We start from the raw sequence: 13213 nt of genomic DNA, 5'->3' as shown, positions 1-13213 counted from the left end.
GAGAAATAAGTAAAAAACTGACAGTTATTAGGGTTACCTAGAAGCAAGAATCTGCTGTATTTTGTGACAATAAATCGAATAAACCGTAAAAAAAAAATATATTATATAATAATAAATATATATTAATAAATATATATATATATATATATATTTCAATAAAAAGGAATATTAAAAATAATATATACGAAAGACAACCCAAACATTTTGTGTTTTTTACACCTAGGCACTGCCAGGAATATTATGTATAGGGTGGCCAATCCCGGGATCGGGATCCCGGGATTTGGCCCCCAAAACGCCGGGATTTCAATCCCGGGATTGGAGTTTCCAATCCCGGGATTTCGGGATTAGACTGCGCGCAGTCTAATGCCGGGCAGCGTCTGAGCATCGCTCAAACGCTGCCCGACTTCTCCCGGCAGCACTATGTGCAGCGTGACCTCTCAGCGTGAGATGAGGTCACGCTGCGCAGGCAGAGGTCGCGCCCGGCATTGTAATGCCGCGCCACCCGCCCAGCCAGCGCGCCCTCCCGTCCAGCCAGCGTGCCCGCCCTGCCAGCGTGCCCAGCCGCCTGCCCGCCCAGCCAGCGTGCCCAGCCAGCCACCCGCTCGCCCAGCCAGTGTGCCCAGCCAGCATGCCCAGCCAGCCAGCGCGCCCACCCGCTCACCCAGCCAGCGCGAAGCCAGCATGCCAGCGGCATGGACGACCCATCCCCCCACCAGGCAACCATCAAATGTAAGTAATTACATTGTAATTACTGACTGGGGCAGTAATTGTGGGGCAGTTTTTTTATTAGGAAAACCAATCCCGGGAATCCCGGGATTGAGCATTTTTCAATCCCGAATCCCGGGATTGAAAAAATGCCCCGGGATTGGCTTCCCTAATTATGTAGTCTTATTGTGCCGGTCCTCAGCCAATCAGTGGCTGCCCATTTATTTGTATTGGGTTTTTTTTTATTCTCCTTCAGCTCGACTCCATCCACCCCGCCTGCAGTTCCCCAAAAGTTACATGCGATAAATTGCATTTGATTTATCACATGTAAAAAATGGCATACCATATGTGAGACCTCCCGGGGAGCTGCCAGTGAAATCAGGTCAGACTTGTTCTTAAGACAATTCTGCTTAGTGTATGAGGGCCTTTAGTAAGGAGTTTCGCAGGCAAACTGGAATGGAATAGTGTTAGGGAAAATATCTCCCTCCCTGTGTATTAGATCAGCTGCAAGATCAGTTTATGTCAAGAGAAGAAAAACCATTCCATGTGTGTAAAACTGAACATGGAACTGTGACCAATGCTAAATAATTTCCTTTCTGAATTTCCCCGATTCCGTGTATAAAAATACTGTCAATAAAATTAAAAAAATGTATGTTTTTTTTTTTTACAGGCTTTTAAAACATTTACAGCAACTTCCTGCAACCTGAGAATAATTCACCTATGTAGAGGAGATCTAATACACGTATGAGATATTGCATACAATCATTAGATTTTGACCACATTTGTTCGATAAATCAAATGATTGCATGTACAATTTGTATACCATGCGACGTGATGCGCGAGCCCGCCGGTGGAATGTCCCATCGATAGATATTATGTGCTGCACATAATCTCTATCGAATTGCAGGAGCGATCACATGTGGTTTTTAACCAAATGCGATCGCACTAATTCAATCGGTGAGCGGAGGGTTAGGGGGCCGGAGGGAGCGATGGTGAGGTCCATCAGAGTAGCGTAGCGCTGTGAAGGAGCGCTGGTGGCGGGGTCAACAGGGTTTTGAAATAACAGTTTAAAACACTGGGTAGCCCTCTGACTGGCTGAGAGAGAGTTATCTCAGCCAATCAGCAGCCGCCTGAATTTGAGGCCAATCAGTGGGCCTCCCATTGTTTTAAACTGTTATTTCAAGTTCTGCTGCTGCCATTGACTCTCTGCCGCCCGCTAGTGCTTCTTCACAGCGCTACGCTACTCCAACGCCAGCCTTTCTCCAGCACCCTATGTGGTATCGCAGATGGCATACGACATTGGGTGCTGGAAGAGGGCCCTTTAGGCACCATAAAATGCGATCAGATGCGATGGGACTTTGCACACATCCGATCGCATAAGTGTATGGGCACCACAAGACCTCCTGCCATATGCAAACGGGATACGGTCATTAGTCTACAGCAACTAGGTCGACACCACTAGGTCGACAGGTCATTATGTCGACAGTCAAAAGGTCGACATGGGGCATTTCACTGGTTTTTTAAGCGGACAGGCAGTATTTCATGCCCTACCATCCACTAGGGCATGGTGGGAGAATAAAAAAGTGTGCGCTCGGTAGCAAGGCACTATGCCCGAAGCATTGCAAACGAAGCGAGCGATGCACTTCAAATGGTGTCCATGTCGACAGTGTTGAGATTCAGGTAAAAAAAAAAACAGTGAAAAACCCCATGTCGACCTAATGCTTGTGTTGACCTAGACCCATGTTGACCAAATGATCCACACCCCAGCAAACACCTCATACACTAAAAAAGGAGAGAAAAAAAACTTGGTGTTTAACCAGTGAACATGCTATCACTACAAGATTACATCTTAACCGGTGTATGAGGAGCTCAGGGCAGATATGCAGCCTTATAATCTTCCGTATGAATGACGACCCTAGCCTACACATTATTTATACGCACATACAGTAGAAAAACAAATAAGTGAGGCGGTTGCATCTATTCACAGTCTACGGCCTACCATACATTCCAACTAGTGAAACTTATTCTATTTAACATATATGAATAAACATCAGACTCTTCAAGAGTCAATCCCTGAAAAGCTATTGTATAATGTATTTATTTTTTAACAAGCACTTGTGCAAACATAGCAACAATAATTGGTACTTGTGTATTTACAGGGCGCCCAATTTACGTACAGCACCGTAGGAGCATCGCATCACTTGCAATTTTGCGGAGCAATGCGATGTGATGCGATTTTCCTTAGTTAATGTTTAGTGCACCCCTGCCCGCGGATCGCATCATATCACATGCCATTTGTGGTGCGATGCGATTTTTCATTGTATAAGCACCCATGCCATGAGATGTCGTGGTACTTCATTTTAAAAGCACCCATGCACACCCCCACATCACTCCGAAGCGTGCACACCCCCACTATCCACATCAAGCATGGCGAGCGCAGCGAGTCCCGCGAGGGGAAGCAGTTACGCATCCTCCCGACCTTTTCATACTCCCACTATCCACGTTGGCGTGGAGTTGATTTTATAGAGCCCCACAGGGGGACACGGAATACATGTAAAGTAATCTGCGCCCCTCGCCTCCCCTCGCGATGCGACCCGCGGCCAGGGTGCAGTGAATAAATTAACTAGTGAGATTGCATCGCACGGCATGGAAACAGCGTGCGATGCGATATCACTACGCAGAATAGCCCACTAAGCAAATAGCTTAGTGGGCGCCCTGCTAATACACAAGTAGCCAATAATTCTATTCAACAGAATTATGAACACATTCTAGAACACATGGTTGTCTTACCTGTTCCATTGAGTGTACCATTTTTATTGGTATACTGTCTAAGCATATGCCCAATGGTCCGAACGTTGTCTCTTAGCATTATGCCTTGTGCTTGCACCATGAAGAGGTAGGTGTTTGCTGGGGGAAAAAAAAGAAAACAAAATGAACATTTCAAGAATGAGAGTCTGAGAGTTCTCAATATCCAATTCCCAATAATAAAACATTTACTGTACATCAATCAGATGATCAGAAGTAAAGACTGATTGATTTCAAATGGAAATAGTAATTTTATGCAAAGCAAGCCTGATTTAGCATTAATAACTATTGCTCCCTGAAATCCATCAGTCAGAGCCAATGATCATTGCTGACATTGGGGGGTATTCTCCATCCCTGACACTATTTTCACCTGTGGAAACAACAGCATTGAATAGGTGACGGATGCAGTTTCTGACAAAAAAGATCTGACTGCAATAAACGTTAGATCTGTTTTGTCGGAAAAGGCTGCTGATTGTCGAATTATCTGCCATTTTTCGCCAAGCCACGGCTTTTTGCCAAACCTTGGATTTTCCGACCCTTGGAACATTAAATTCCGTCTGTCGGGTTCCTGTCTACCGGAATGAAAACAGGCCGGGATTCCGACTGTTGGAACATTTCAAAAAGTCGGAATCCCAGATTGAATAGCCACCATTATTTCTATCCTAAATGCATTATTTCTATCCTAACAGTCCAGATATTAAAATATATCCATACTGCTGCACTGATTGGTTAATTTGCACTTTAGTGAGTTTGATTATATAATCTGTGCTTAAGCATAGAAAGCTTTCAAATCTGGACTTTTACTGCACCTTGAGTTTGACAGCTGCTGGGGTATCTCGGGGCAATTGCAGGGGTGCCCTGTATTTGTGGTGCACAACCAATTAAAATGGTCACTGTAACAGTCAAAACAAGTGCTTGTGGCTTCCAATCATACAACATGTGTACAAACAGAGGGGAATTCTCACTACATAACAGAATGATGGCTACAGATAAAGATAATTAAATTCAATTTTATAAAAAAAAAAAAATCTGCATTTTTCAAAAATTTACATTTCGCCGAGAGGGTGCATGTGAGGAAAAAATACCTATACTTATCAAATACCTTTATTTGGTATGCAAGACCACAGGTTGAGCAAGCTTTATTCTAAAGTAGTTCAACAAACATCTATGAAATGTGCAAGATATAGCTGATACAGTAAATATTACAGATAAGTTAAACATAGCTCAAAGTAATCGAAACCTCAAATGTGCAACAAATAAAACTATTACCAAAATGCACCCAAATGATCCTCCCGATCCACTGATCGGTCCATAACAATAGGCCAGATGCACGTCATAAAGTAATAAAGTGGAGAGTGATAAAACACCTGCCAATCAGCACCTACCGGTCATCTTTCAAACCCAGCCTATAACGGATTGGTTAATAGTTTATCACTCTCCACTTTAACACTTTTTGAAGCTTAGTGCATCCGGCTGAATATCTCGGTGATCCCACATTACTCTTTGGCTACATGGGTTAAGAGAACTGGCGTTTTTGTAATCAACTTGAAAATACAGTATCAATTAACTATCTAGGCATCAATATCCCTGCTGACCCTCCGAAAGTGTTCGAGGTAAATTTCCTCCCCCTCATTGCAGACATCACAGCCCAAACTAAATCCTGGCTCTAGTTCGATATATATATCCTGGCTGGGCCATCTTGCAGCTTTTAAAATGACTCTGCTACCAAAGCTGATGTACCCATTTCGAACAATCCCTTATGCTATCCCAAAAAAGATTATGCAAGCATGTACTAAGGTTATGACTAAATATGTTTGGTCCTCTAATCCCTCTAAATTAGCCCACTCTAAAATGACCCTTCCTAAAGCCAAAGGTGGATTAACTCTACCGGATTTGACTTGATATATCATGAAGCATCCATCCTAGCTCAGTTAAACTATTTTAGAGTAGATTCCGTTATCAGTTGGGCTCTCCTTGAGACATCAGTTTGTGCTCGATATCCTTTTAAAGACGCCTTCTTACTCTCCAAATATATACGACCCACCCCCACACTCATGCTCCCTTCCATGAAGGCCGCCTTATCAGTGTGGGATAGGTTAATCTCCAAACTTCCTCCTTCTTCCCATACACTAACTAATATCTCCCTTCAGACCATGTCGTCTCTTATTCCGAATTTAAGTCTAGCACGTAACAGGGCCCACTCTACTGTCTTTTCCAAGTCTCCAACAAAAAATGTCTATCCCGAACAGCGAATTGATGAATTATCTCCAGATCTCACATTGATGGGAATCCACCCTTAGGGACGGCAACCCCCTCATCCGCTACTTTCATCTGTTACATCCAGGTTGTTGCAGTCTGCTTCTAAACATGACATTTCCTTTTGGTATGAGCTCCTACAAGACTTGACACCCCCCACTAAACGCCCAGAGGAAATGGGAAACTGAATCAGGTCTCGATCTGTTACACAATGGAGCAAAATATTCCTCGCATCATACACTATGACCAAATGCCTGAACCAAATGCTCCATAGACTTTACTTAACGCCAGACAGGTTGCACACATTCTGGTTCTCATGCTCTAAATTATGTTGGCGCCTATGCGGGGAGGTGGGAAGCATATTTCATGTCGTGACGTGCCCAGTACTGACCAAATACTGGTCAGATGTTTTTGATCTACTCAATGTTGTTCTCGCTCTTCAGCTCACCCCATCCCTCTCTTTGGCTCTACTGAATGTCATCCCTGTTTCCGTCCCTAGCCACAAACGTTATGTTTTGGGCCATATTTTAACGGGTGTGGTATATTTCCCCGACAGTCGGGATTCCGACAGACATTACTCAGACGTTGGAATCCCGACTGCACAGCGCGGGGAGCGCAATGAAGACCCTTGCCGGCTCGCTTCGGGCACGGTGGCGAGCTGTGCTCGCCACCTATTTTATTCTCCCTCTATGGGGATCATGGACCCCCACGAGGGAGCAGTCGGGATTCCATAGTCGGAGGAATGACTGTCGGAATCCCGACTGTCGGGGAGCCGTCCGGCACCCATTTTAATAGCTGCATGTGCAGCCCTGGCACAGCTTTGGAAACAGGCAGGTCCACCTCTGATCCTGAAAGTGATCCATAAAACCAATTATCACTTCATTATGGAAACGGAATTCATACCTTACACCTGCTCAGCATCCTCACCAATAGTCCAATGGGCTTACTGGCACATATGTCACCGAGGGCGAAGTAGCTCAGTACTTCCCAGACTCATCCAGAGTAAGCCCCTACAATTTAGTCTCAATGAGAAAGAAACTACCTCCCCAACATCTACCACTACCCCTGACTATACCTAATCCGAGCTATTTAAACTGTAATGATCCCGCTCAATTGCTGCTTATATTGCTTGATATGATTATTTACATTTTTATGTATATTGCTGGACCCTGTGTGACGTCCACACCCCCTTGGTTTGGTTTCCCTACTTCTTTTTTCTGTACCCCATTTCTATGAAAATGTTCAATAAAAATATAATGATATTAAAAAAATAAATAAAAAAAAAAACGACAGAGGTGGTCTGCTGCAATGTTGCTACATAATGCAGCGCACTGTAGCATTTTGCGTTGTGTTCGCATCCCTAGCAAAAAATTGCTTCATACTGCAGTTTATGGCAAAATCCAACAGATAGATATACAATTGTGTATTTGCCAAGCAAGACCTTTAGGACAGGTGCCGGAGGGCTCACCGGCAGTCAGGATTCCGACAGTCATTACCCCGACGTCGGAATCCTGAATGCTAAAAGCTCGACAATCCGGCAGCGGCTATTCATGACCCCCATAGAGGGAGAATAAAATACGTGGCGAGCGTAGCGAGCCACTGTGCCCGCAAGGGGCTTTGTTGCACTCCCCCCGCTGTCTGAGTCCCCGCAGAGACTTTTGGAATCCCAACTGTTGGGGGGGTTATACCACACCCCTTTAGGACCAGAACATAATTTTGGATTTTCTAGGATCCCAGTCCATAGGCTTTGTTTCCCATTTCCCTGGACAGACTAGCAATGTCATCTGTTCCTGCGTTTGCTCTTAAATAAATGATGGCTCGGCTGAAGCCTATACTTCCCCTGACTACTATTAAACAATGCCTGAGAGACGACTGTTGATTGCACCAGGAAATGCTGGCAGATGTCCCAGTAAAGTAGAACTAACTCAATTATATATCTCCCAAGGTGAGCGATTACTTCCTGCAGTACCATACGGAGAGAAAAAAAAAAACAGGATTGGCACGCCATAACTTGGTCACTTATTAGGCCTCATTATGCTAAAGACAGTCAAACGAGATTCTTTAAATTTATTGTTTCAATTAATTCAGCCAATGAAAATAATTATGGATAGTGGGAGTAAACATTGATGTATCTCATCGGTTATCAACTACAGCTTTTCTGGTGCATTTACTACCCTTAAATGCCACATTTAACCTGTAAAATTAAATGAATGTATTACAAGTGTGCATTGTCAAGCATAGGTTTCTTGTGTGTATTATTTGCATAGCGTTACAAAACACCATACATTTTTTGGAGAACATTAAAAAAAGTACAACCATCATAAAATAGGAACAACTAGAAGGACTGTTAAACGTAACTACAGCAACGGTGAGAGGACACATCTGACTGCAAGTACAGATGATACTTGAAATAAAAAATAAAAAAGGGTCAGAACTAGAGAGACAACTAGCAACGTTGTCGTGGTCATGGCAACACCAAGACAAAGCTATGAATCATTGGGCCTTATTTTGGTTCATTCTTTCTGACAAAATCCTTCTTAGATGGACAAAACCATGTGCACTGCAGGGGGGCAGATGTAACATGTGCAGAGAGAATTAGATTTGGGTGAGTAATTTTGTTTCTGTGCAGGGAAAATACTGACTGCTTTATTTTTACACTGCAATATAGATCTCACTTTGAAGTAAAACCCCACCCAAATCTAATTCTCTCTGCACATGTTACATCTGCCCCACCTGCAGTGCACATGGTTTTGCCCATCTAAGAAGGATTTTGTCAGAAAGAATGAACCAAAATAAGGCCCATTGTGATGTATATGACTGAAGAGAAGCTACGTACAGCTGGTCATACACCATTTTTGTCATTTGCTCTCATAAGTTATCAAATTTTTGTTCCAACCATCCAGATTGGACAATAAATCTTTAGGTGTATGGGCAGCTTTGGTTGTGGGTCCTCCAGGGGTCCTTTGGAAAAAAAAAAATGTTCTGTAATTACGGTACAGGACATATCAGTACAGCAGTGTGCTATTGATTGTCGACCTTCCGAACCTGTCGACCTTAGCCATGTCGGCCAATTTCAGGTGCCGACCTAAGCCCACCTTCGGTGGTTGACCCAATGACCCATACCCGCTTAGATACTCTGGCAGGAATTACTTGTGGGGAACCACTACCCTACAACAGAGGATTGTGGGAAATCGATGTCCCAATCACAGCGTCTCTACCTCTGCCTGGAATGTTACCTTTGTCAGAGTATTCATAGGCCTCTCTAACAAGTGCCCTTCACACATGGCTGCACTAGTAACACTGACAGTAACAGAAATAGAATATGACAGCAGGTAAGAACCACTTGGCCCTTATTGTCTGGCCATAAGTATAGTGTTTTCATTTCTTTATGATGGGTTTGATTATGGTCTACCGGATAATAAAGGGCCTGGAAGTGTTCTTACAGGCTAGGTACTTTAAATAACCTATTATCACATCCATAGAAAGCTTGTAAGCAGGTTCTTCTTGCTTCTCGGTCTTTAGGACAAAACCAATGCTCATTTTATTACAGTGTCTGCTCCCTTTTTTTTCGTGGGAGAATTTTTTTATTTTTTTTTAAGTCACGTCGACCTTGCCATTGTCTACATAATGCTTGTGTTGACCTTCCAACCCTGTCGACCTTAGACATGTCACGCTATTTTAGGTGTCGAGCTTCAGTGGTCGACCCAATGCAGGTCAACCCAATGACCCATACGCACTGCTTGGCCACTTAATCCAAAATAGAAATAAAGTAAGAAAAAATTTAATTAAAAACATCCCCACAGGGCATTTCTGTAATGCACATCTGATGAGCTCTTTCAGACAGAAAAAAAGACCCGGGAATTTCCCTGCTCTTGCCGTGTCGACCCGGGTTTTTCTTCTGTCTGAAAGGGTCTAAAGTTCCGGGACTTCGACCCAGGTATTTACCTGGGTTTTTCCCGGGTCTGTATTCCAAAAACCCGGGTCGCCGGCTGTCTGAAAGGAAACGACCCGGGTTTTTGGGATTATTACACATTGTTAGGCACTGATTGGCTCTCCTGGTGGGGTGCTGGCTGATTGGCTGGGAGGGCATGGCAATGGAGCTGGCCTCTGAGGTCATTAGGGAGCTGAAAAAAGGATAGCATGGCCCACTGGTAGAAGCAAGAGGTGAGAGCTGCTGGCAGTGAGAGGGGAGGAGGATATCGGCAAACAGATGACTGGGACAGTCAAAGATGCCACAGTGTACTCAAACATTGCAAATATACTGACAGCCATGTGAGGTAACATGTACCTACCAGTGTATAAAACAATAAAACTTGTTTACAACATATCCTTGTGTCATGGTAAATGCAATGCAGTGAGCAGTCACCACCCACTTTTGATGACCTCATCTCTGTGTGCATTTAAAACTGTCCTATTCTTATGACACACAGAGTTTTGCAGGAAAAATCCAGCTTCTGTGTGAAAGGGGTCGACACGGGAAATACCCGGGTTTTTGCTCCTGTGTGAAAGGGGGTCAGCCCCTTGCTGCCTAGTTGTACCTGGGTTTTTGTATCTGGGAAATACCTGGGTTTTTGGGATTTTTCTGTCTGAAAGGGGTATTAGTTACAATGTACAGCTGTAACCTCATGCAGTGTGCTTCCATGTACATCTATCAATAGGATGGTACAAAACCAAAAACACTTCACAACTAAACCCAGCGCCGCTCAAAACTCCAACAGCGCAACATAAACATCCCAGTTATTTAATTAGCTCAGTGATAATCAGCCAGTTGTACGTCGATTAATGTCAACTAGCGGCTATATGTACAATGTAAGGTGTATTGCTTGTAAATAGGCACTGGGTAATTGCCTTGCCAGACCTGTATTACAGAGACCCGAGCAAGACGGCTGTGAGTATTAGGTGCCGCCGCAGCTTTAGGTAGACAAGCCGGCCAACCCTTTCAAAGGTTATTTACATTTGTGCATGGACATGTCGACACTGTGAAACGTGTCGTCTATAGAAGGTTTGCCGTGTACTGTACTATGACATAAGGAAAAAAGTTTCAGAAAAAGAACAGAGTATAAAAACCGGTCACAGCTAACAGATACGTTCTGCATCGGTTGCAGATCCCATGCCCAATATATGGGGTAATGTCTGACACACATGGGGGGCTTGCACGCCACGCATTCTTGCCATTTTAGCGTGTCATTTCTGCATTTAGTCCTATTCCAGAACGCCTTTGCACACTGTCCAGTTGTAGCTTGGGGTACAGCAGTATGTAATTGGATTGTGGGATGGAAGGGGTGTATTGAAGTCACTGCAATGCCACTCGCACATAATGGGGTTACGACACAGGTATTTTGTACTTGTAGATGACACACTGCTGAAGTGAATGAAGAACATTCTCTCTCTATCACATGGGAGTGATTACTTCCAGGAAACTATGCATGTAGCCTCAGCAGCTCAGGCTCTCTCATGGGGAAAGTGTGTGCCCTATTCACTGCAATGAGTCAGAGAGGTGCGCTTTCAGCATCATGACGGAATGTCAGCCTACAAAGCACCTGTGGGACACCACCCTAAATCTACAAATTCATAAAGATAGAAGTCATTGCTGTCAGACAATAATAAAGCAGCTCGTTAAGGGCTTAAGGACATATCTAATCTACAGGAAGACAAAACTATACAGAATTGCAGCATCGGCAGGTTAGTGGGAAAGTACCAGGTCAAACCTTTCAGTGAGCAATTTAACATTTCCTCAACACCATCATTCATTTGTGAACCAACTCCTCCAATATATTAATAATTGATTTATTTTAAATTCGGGTGATTTGGAGCAAGTTTATTGGACAATATGACAGCCTTTCACAGTCATTTCAAATGGCAATGAGCACAGGAAGCCTTACTGATGCACAATGGGAAACGTCAGCCAATCACATGCTACTGTGAAAAGTGATTAGTCACCAAACTAGGAGATTTGGTTAAAGCTGACCTTTGGCAGATCGCCCTCTAAGTATCGCTTCTCGTGTTCATTTTCATAGATGGAACGTTTACATTTTGGAGTTTAGCTTGTGTACAGTAATACATCCCAGATAATCCTAATCTAAGTAGCTACAAAAAAAAAAAAAACCTACAGAGAAGCAAAACCAATTCATAAGAGAACAAATAAAAATGCTGGTGTCGCAGGATATTCTCCTTAAAGGATTTCTCATAGTACTGGTTATAAGGGACACTGATAACTGCAGACATACTGTATTTTAGCAGATCTTGAAAAAGCTGAAATTGCCTTTCTTATGGGGCCTACACACGGGGTGATTTCAGAGCATTTTGCCCTCACATCACTCCATGTGTAGGAGCCATAGCGATGGGCTGCCCCGCGCGTCACCATCGCCCGGTGATTAATATCCGGCATGCATGAGAACACTGGGCCGGACTGATCGCTCAGCATACATCGCTGTACAGTGATGAGATATCTAGCGTCGCTCAGCCAAATCTACCCATGTGTAGTCTCCCATAACACAATTCATGTAATCTACTGTTAACTCTAAAGCCATATGGCAGGCAGACAATTTTTCTATTAAAAGGGTAAAAGGTATTCAATGTGTGTCGATATTTACGACCGTCTGAAATATTGGCACACCCATTTTCAATGTTCAATATCAATATTCCATTGCACTTTACAATTGGAAACAACAGTGATTAAACAAACTGGGTAAAAATAAACCGACAGAGGTAGGAGGGCCCACCGATAAATTGTGGAATCTGCAGCCATTTTTGCCGATCCACGGTCTTCCCAACTGCAGGAATACTTCAGACAATCGGAAGGATTGCATAGGTTATGTAACTTTGACCTACTTTTAGCGAAAAGTGACGATATTTCCGACTGTTGCAAATATTGGCACACATTGAATGTCCTCCAATATGAAAAAAACCTGTTACATCATAAGCACAAACATAGATAAATGAGCTGCATCACCAGATAACAATATACGCATTACACCACACCTTAGCAGCACTTCAAGTTTCCCTGTACAGACAAGTATTGCTTGACATACAGGCGGTGGATAGAATTGCTCAGCTACCAGAAAGTGATTACACTCACTACAAACACATCATTATGCCAAACATCACTTCTTCTTAGACCAGGCATTCCCAATCATGGTCCTCAGGGCACACCAACAGTGCAGGTTTTAGTGATATCCAGGCTTCAGCACAGAGTGATTCTGATTAAGCCATCTGTGCTGAAGCCTGGATATCACTAAAACCTGCACTGTTGGTGTGTCTTGAGGACCGTGGTTGGGAAAGCCTGTCTTAAGCTGTGTACACACCATACCTCCCAATATGACCCATGCCAGGAGGGACAGATTGCTCTGTTTCTGGACTTCCCTTGTAATGTATGATTGCCATCACCTGTTTAAACAGGATGATTTGTAAGAAAGGTGCTTCAACACAGGTGATGGCAATTATAAAT

General features: G+C 43.6%; 1 protein-coding gene across 1 annotated transcript in view; it reads right to left on the bottom strand.

Annotated features, from left to right (window-relative positions):
* Nucleotides 1-13213, bottom strand: part of B4GALT6 (beta-1,4-galactosyltransferase 6) — an 89772-nt gene that overhangs the window by 54359 nt on the left and 22200 nt on the right. The window contains exon 2 of the mRNA XM_083187471.1: nt 3496-3612. Within this exon, the coding sequence (XP_083043597.1) occupies nt 3496-3612 (117 nt within the window). The remainder of the gene's footprint in view (nt 1-3495; nt 3613-13213) is intronic.

Source organism: Crinia signifera, chromosome 5 (genome assembly GCF_055691185.1).
Source record: "Crinia signifera chromosome 5, ASM5569118v1, whole genome shotgun sequence".
Lineage (NCBI taxonomy): Eukaryota > Metazoa > Chordata > Amphibia > Anura > Myobatrachidae > Crinia > Crinia signifera.
Note: the sequence above shows the minus strand (reverse complement) of the source record. Positions and strands in the feature narration are given on the sequence as shown.